We start from the raw sequence: 7103 nt of genomic DNA on the forward strand, positions 1-7103 counted from the left end.
GAAATTGCCAGCCCTAGAGAGAAGAGAGAAGAGAGTAGAGCAATGGCTGATAAGCCAAGCCGAGCTTTGATAATATACGGAGATGGGTTTGTACCTCTCATCTCTCCTTCACATTCAAATCTCCATTCATTCGCCTCTCAATCTTCATGTGGTTTCTTATCCCTAAGAGAATCTCCTCCTCAAGGTATATTTATTAAAACAATGCTCTGATGACTATTATTTATCCAGATATGTTACCTTGAAAGTTTTGTGCTTCAAGGGTTTGTGATAAATCCGTTCAAGAGAATATTAGGAAGTAGAAACCCTAAATTGGCAACAAACTAGGAAATGTAGCCTATGTAATTGTCTAGTTTATTGCCATTTCATGGGTTTTATTCCCTAATGGGGAATTTATTCGCATGGGTATTTTTCTTGGTGAAAGTTGATTTTTTTTTTTTTTTGCTGGATTGGTTTGATTTTTTTATTTTTTGGGGGAGTGCATTTTGTTTTATGTCAAGGGATTTTCTGAAGTATTAAATTGAAGCTGAAACATCAGAAGAAACTTTATATGAGAAAACCCAATTGAGAAGTCTTTTTTTTTTTAATGAAGAAACAAAAAGTTTTAAATTTTGTCCATGAAGAAACCAAGGACTATTGGCATCAAATGGGCTGGACAATGTGGTGATCGAAGAGGACTCCCTAAATTTAATTAAGTAGTACAACCTATTTACGTTGTGGTCCAGCAATGAATGGTTTGGATCGTCCTATGAAGAGGGCCTCACAGTACCTTTTTTAAAAATACTGGACTTCACGCTCACACACCGTATAAAATCTCTGAAGCTGGAATGAGGGAGTGTGGCCATCTGTTTTCCTTTTCTCAGATCCATTGATTTAAATCCAAAAGGGTTTCTACTTTCTGTTTGTTGATGGTTATCTCCCTATTTACCTTACTGACTAGTTTGACAGGATATTCAAATTTTCTTATAGCTTGCACCATATTTTTGAATTTAATCCAAATTTCAGAAAGCGAGGACGAGAGAGTGGTTAGAGAATTTGCACAACTACTGGATGCATATGATGCTTATAACAAAGTGGTAAGATTCATATATGACTACATGTTCATGGAAGCATGACTTCATGACATAAATCAAATCTTCCACGGTCTTTCAGAAAGGAGAACATGCCAATATAGAGTCCCGGAAAGATTTATTGGTGCCGACCATATCAGAGAGGTAAAATTGCTGTTAATTGTGATGCAATTAATAAAATACATCAATATCATTTTGTTGACTATGTATGAAACCTTTTTGTTCCTTATTGAACTTTAGGTTCATGGGACTGAGAGCAGCTATTTTCACAACTTGTGCCGGCATTGAAAATTTTGGAAGAAATCTTGGTTTCAGTATCTTAGATTTTGATCAGTTGATTAAGAACAATCATTCCTACAATGACCCACGAGAAGTTCCTGATCCTTTTTCTACTGCCTGTGAATTACTGAGATCACTAGGGTTTCAAGGAGATGAGATATTAGAAAAAAGTGACTTTGATTTAGTGTTTGTGCACATAGGAGCTGGTGAGAAGGCAACTTCCCTTAAAGACAGAGTCAATAACACTGACATTGAATGGGTAAACACGTTGGTTGGTGCAATAATGCAAATTGCCCAACCTGGTTCACCGATCGCTTCCCGTTTACATTTATCGCTTGTGATGAGCTATGGGGCTGTTCCCGAGAATGAAGATCACAGTTCTTCAATTTTGAACTCCCAAAAGGGGATAAATTCTGATCTTTCTGTGCTTTGCCCTCATCAAAGTTACGCAATGAAAGAAGGGAAATTATTACATAATATTAGGTATGCTGAAGGTAAACCTGTCTCCTGATTTTTGTGGTTGCAACTTATATTGTACTTCCAGCTAACATATGCTCAGCAGGCATCACCATCCCATGCTAGTTGCACAATGGCAGGAGGCTGTAACTCGCAAGGATATGGCAATGACATTTTCATTTAAAGAGTTTGATGAGGTATGAATTAATGAATCAAACCGTGCCACATCCCTCAGTTTATTTTATTTTTATTATTATGTTTGAATGGTACATCCCTCAATTTATTGTATTTAGTGTTCTGGGCATTTGGTCAATCATCTTGCCCAATTTATACTTTTGTGCCCTAAACAATGTGGACTTGGTTGTTGTCAAAATTTATTATTAACAATTGCACTCAAAATTAAAATGCTTTTACATTTACCTCACAACAGTGAGTGGTATAAAGTTCTCCATACTTATGTTAAATTTGTGATCTTAATGGAAATTGTTTGATTATGATGGTGATTATTGACTGGAGAATTTATATGATGGGTGGCCGTGAAAACACTTGATGTCCAAAAAAGTAGGTACGGCCCACTCCATATGATGATCTAAACCGTTCATCTGTTTGGGCACAACGTAAATAGGTTGTGCCCCAAAAATCATTTCCATAGGATGATCCTAACCCTCTGATCTGAACTGATCTTAATATGGAGTGCCCCAAATCGGAGGGTTGGGATCATCCTATGGAAATGATTTTTGGGGCACAACCTATTTACATTGTGCCCAAACAGATGAACGGTTTGGATCATCATATGGAGTGGGCCGTACCTACTTTTTTGGACTTCACGTGTTTTCATGGCCACCCATCATATAAATTCATATTGACTCATCTGAAACAGTATCAGCTTCAATAGGCTTCTGCCTTCTTTTCACAAAAACTTCCCGAATTCCATTTAAACAAATTTTGTACATCAAAATTTATCAGAATGCTTTCATATATTAAAGTAATTTGAGAAAATTATTACTTTTGGAAGCTGTTTATAGATTACAATTGCACATCATTAGAGGGTGAGCCTTGGCGCAACGGTAAGGTTGCTCCATTGTGACTTCGTGGTCACGGGTTCGAGTCACGGAAACAGCCTCTCTGCAAAGCATGGGTAAGCCTGTGTACATCTAGCCCTCCCCAGACCCCACAATGGCAGGAGCCTCGTGCACTGGGCCACCCTTTTTAATTGCACATCATTGGGCAAGTCTGTAAGGGCGGTGCTGAATTTATCTAAGGCCTGAAGACTCATGATTTGGCTAACCTATGGGCTAGATCATTAGAACTCCTTGGGATGCGAGAGAAAAAAAATCTCTCGTACCCTAATAATCTCGTAGATATCCTCAATGCACCTAGCAGTGATAGATATTCCTTTCGTGTTTTTATTTCAGTTTTGTAAATATATCTTAAATAAGGGGTATTCTTATTATTTATAGTTTTTGAATTAAGCTAATAAACAAGGTAATGCCCCCTCCCCCCCCCCCCCCCCCACACACACACACTCATCTGGAACAGAACCCACAAGGGAATACCCCACAATGGATCATAGCCACTGTTCAATTTATACCCCTTCGTTTCTCTCCTTTTTGAAATAAGTTAATAAACAAAGTAATTCCCCATCCTCCCCCCCAATGGAACAGAACCCACAAGGGAATACCCCACAATGGAACATAACCATTGTTCAATTTATGCCCCTTCGTTTCTCTCCTCCTCTCATCTCTTTTCCATCTCCTTGATTCAAACTTCATGGTATCATAGCATTGAACCTGATGCTGATATGAAGTTCCTCTTCTTATTCTTTATCCGAAGAAGGCTAGGGTTTTTTCTTGGAGGTTTGGCAAAAGAAGAAGAGACAATCCGTACGACTGACACGATCAGCTCTACGGCTCCTTATCCCTTCGATCCAAGAAGCCTAGCCATGGATTAAGTTTTGAGAGATTTTCTGCATGACTTTTTTTGTCAACCTAGAAGTAATGAGGGATTTGTAGTGCTGTCTGTATTACTTGGAATTCTCACAGAGATGTTGATTTGCAACAAATAAGAAGAATTATCTGGCAAAAAAAATCGAGAAGATTGATAATAAAGAAAATTCTCTCAAGAAACTATATGCAAGACTATAAATAACCCTATCCCTTCTTACAGAATCCTAGCCATCACTTCTTTTATTCTCAACCGTTTAAAAGCATTTAACAAATCCATTTTTAGGCTTAAAGACCCGTACTTAGAAAAAAACAAGGGCCACTCTAAATTGAAAACAACTAAACCTAAAATTAACTGTTCATGTTACTATTGATAGACCCCACTTAAAATCAAGTAAAACTCACTACTAAAAAATTTCTAAAAATACTGAACAGCTTCCTTGTTTGTATCAAGCATAAGTTATTTCCTGAATACTGATTACTGTCCTCAATTGTTCTCTGGACGTCTTTTAACTAGGTTTAGTGACTTCCTTACTGAACCAGCTCTTGTTTCTGTGCCAACATTCACCAACTCACCCACTATTGCTCCTCATATTTATTAATCAATTGCCTTGAAGGTGTAAAGGTTATTTTAATATTGGTGCCCTTGGAAAGATTTGCTATTTTTTAGCTCGTTACCGCTTTCTACGATACTCATGAACATCGACTCTAAAAAAGGTAGGTTGTGTCTTTAGTTGTACAAGGAAGATAGAGATTGTGTCCCGTGGAAACACAAGGTAGGAAAACATGTGCTATAGTTCTGCTAACAAGACTGACAGTGAGGGTCTGATTCATTGGTTATGTCTAGGCCATAGAGCGATCGTACCTAGGACTGAATTGGGACAATTCCGGTTTTATAGTTGTTTTGTATGATGCGATTGCCAATCAATCACAGCATGAAGTAATGAAGCCGTCTTGAGATGGGTATTCTCAGCTATTCACACATTGATCAAACTAACCAGAATTGATCTCCCTCATGTAAATATCATCAGAAGGTTGGATCTCCTCTAAGAAAGTTGCTTTGGTCCTCATACATGAGTGGTTTGTGGAGCTCTAGATGGGTGCTCAATGACTTTGATTCATTAGAAGTTTGCTCCTGAGTGGGAACTACTACAATGTTTTGTGTCATAATATCAATCCATTCAAGCACACAGATCACCCTAGGATTTAGCAAAATGTACGTTATTTTGAATTCTGTGATGATCATATCAATCTGATAATAGGGATTCACACGGCTTGATTTGTTTTGATCAAGGGGTTTACAATCCTCCTGACTCAACTCTCTCTCCTCAAGTTTCCTCACATCTTCCTCCAAATTCTCCCCAAACCGGAGAAGCGAAAAAAAAAAAAACTTTCTTGAGGTCTAAGCTGCTGAAATATGGGCCCTTCTCCTCTATGTATAGAGGAAGAGGAAGCTTCTAGTCACATGGCCAGCTAGAAGCAAGTGGTCCCCTTACTGATGTGGCAGTCCAAATGGCAGCCCAAGAGACAACCAATGGGTGTGGTCCCCCTCATACCTCAAGTGGCCCTCCTGCCATGTGTCAGTAGTGCAGGGAAGTTGGTTATAATAGAATGGTCCCAGACTTCCATTCGTTGACACATGTCTCACTTTGGCATGGCCGCCCATTTGTGCCTACCGATTCTTCATCCCCACTACAACAACCTCACTACATCCAGTAATTACATGAGTACCCTTACCTATCTTACTGCATGCTTCCCACACACTACTACCATGCATATTCCTCACATGTATATTCCCTAAATTCACTACACCACACCAAGAACAACCTAAACTCGTGTTTCCCTACTGAATTATATGAGTAAAGTACTCCCATCCTAAGATAAAGTGAAGCCCTCACTCCTATGCCGATTTTTGTCCACATTATTTATGTACTTCCACGATTCTAATTGAGATACTTGTGATAGTGTGTGGCAGGTACCCGTACTTCTACTACGCTGACTCCCTGTGAGGGTATTGAGTGCGCACTGGGGCATGTGTATATGGAAATCAGAGCTTATCTAGGTTACAAGTTCCCTATTTATGGGGGTAAAGCTTAGTTGTATTGAAGTGTCTGCTTGGACATCATATTTCTCTAGTAAACAAGTGAATTAAATGTGTGTTCTGTGGAATATCACCATTATAGTTTCTTAGACTTTAAAGAAATGGGTTTCATCTTACAATAATCATTATTACATGTCGACACCATTGTTGTGTGGATTGGCGTAAACCTCTTACACTTTATACACTGCCAAGCGCATTTTAGTCAGTCAAGTAGTTCGGGTGTCAGTATAGGCCACGATATGGAAAAGTTGGTCTGGAATCAAAAGTTGATGGCCCGGAATCGGGATGCACAAGCCACACATATAAAGATGAGAATGGACTATTTTTCCACGCGGCCTATCTCATGGGCTCGACGACCAACTTGAATTGAAACCAAGCGTGGGAAGCTGGGTTACTGAACTTACAGCTTGAACTGTTCTATTTCTACAAGTTGACGGACTTATAGAACAAGTGGACTGTGACTAACTTGCAGACCCAACCGACCTTGCCTGAATGACCGTTACTCCCTTACATAATAGTTGCTCTGATGTATACTTGACATTTTGTATGCGATCAGCTAAAGAGAGTCCTCAATCTTAAATTTTCGATTTCAAAAATGCATATTATAGTTTTATAGTGTTCTCATATTTTTTGTCAGTAAAGGCTACTTCAACCCTGCAAAATCTATCTTACAACCTATGCAAGTCCACAAAAGAAATGTCAAAGGATTCCTCATTACTACATGAAAGATGCAGTTTAGTCGAGCCTTGCTAGATCTGTCACATCATCTTACAGCTAGAAAATCATTAATTCTTCCCTGAATAGCATTTCCATCAAAACTGAGGACATTTTTTTTTTGAATGGTAAACTGAGGACATTTTTTATATTTTGGTTATAGCTCTTGGCTTTACTCTGATCATGGTATAAAATATCTGAGTCCCTTCTCTAAATGTGTTACCAATTTCTTCTTTCTTCTCTTGAGCTAGCCATTCCTGTTTTGGTAATGGCATTTCTGTGTTTTGTTCTTATACCTTGCAGCGTGGGGCAAATCTGGCTATTCTTGCGGATCGGTTTTTGCATGAGGTTGCATTCAAGTTATGGAAGGCACCCAAGTATGGAGCATGAGGTATTTTTCTTACATGTTCATTTGAATGAATGGAACCAAGCTTGGCTTGTGTATTTGGGCAGAAATGAGAGCTTCCCCATGTCAAAATCATTGTTGCCAAAAGGAACAGAACGTGTGACCACAAATAAATATAGACTTGTGTTTTCATAGTA

The 7103-nt window shown here is 38.7% G+C and overlaps 1 protein-coding gene across 1 annotated transcript; it reads left to right on the forward strand.

Annotated features, from left to right (window-relative positions):
* LOC143864820 (uncharacterized) lies at positions 1-7103 on the forward strand. Its single transcript, XM_077375669.1, has 6 exons — positions 1-184; positions 1003-1073; positions 1150-1211; positions 1308-1829; positions 1909-1999; positions 6864-7103. The coding sequence occupies exons 1-6, from the start codon at positions 43-45 to the stop codon at positions 6948-6950; spliced, it is 975 nt and encodes a 324-aa protein (XP_077231784.1). The 5' UTR covers positions 1-42; the 3' UTR covers positions 6951-7103.

This window comes from Tasmannia lanceolata, unplaced genomic scaffold (genome assembly GCF_043159265.1).
Source record: "Tasmannia lanceolata isolate RefF3 unplaced genomic scaffold, GAP_Taslan_0.1 ptg000054l, whole genome shotgun sequence".
NCBI classification, from domain to species: domain Eukaryota; kingdom Viridiplantae; phylum Streptophyta; class Magnoliopsida; order Canellales; family Winteraceae; genus Tasmannia; species Tasmannia lanceolata.

Coding starts and splice junctions, on each gene's coding strand:
- LOC143864820 (XM_077375669.1), top strand. CDS start 43: ATGGCTGATAAGCCAAGCCGAGCTTTGATAATATACGGAGATGGGTTT. Junction 185..1,002: donor AAGAGAATCTCCTCCTCAAG/GTATATTTATTA, acceptor TCCAAATTTCAG/AAAGCGAGGACGAGAGAGTG. Junction 2,000..6,863: donor CATTTAAAGAGTTTGATGAG/GTATGAATTAAT, acceptor TATACCTTGCAG/CGTGGGGCAAATCTGGCTAT.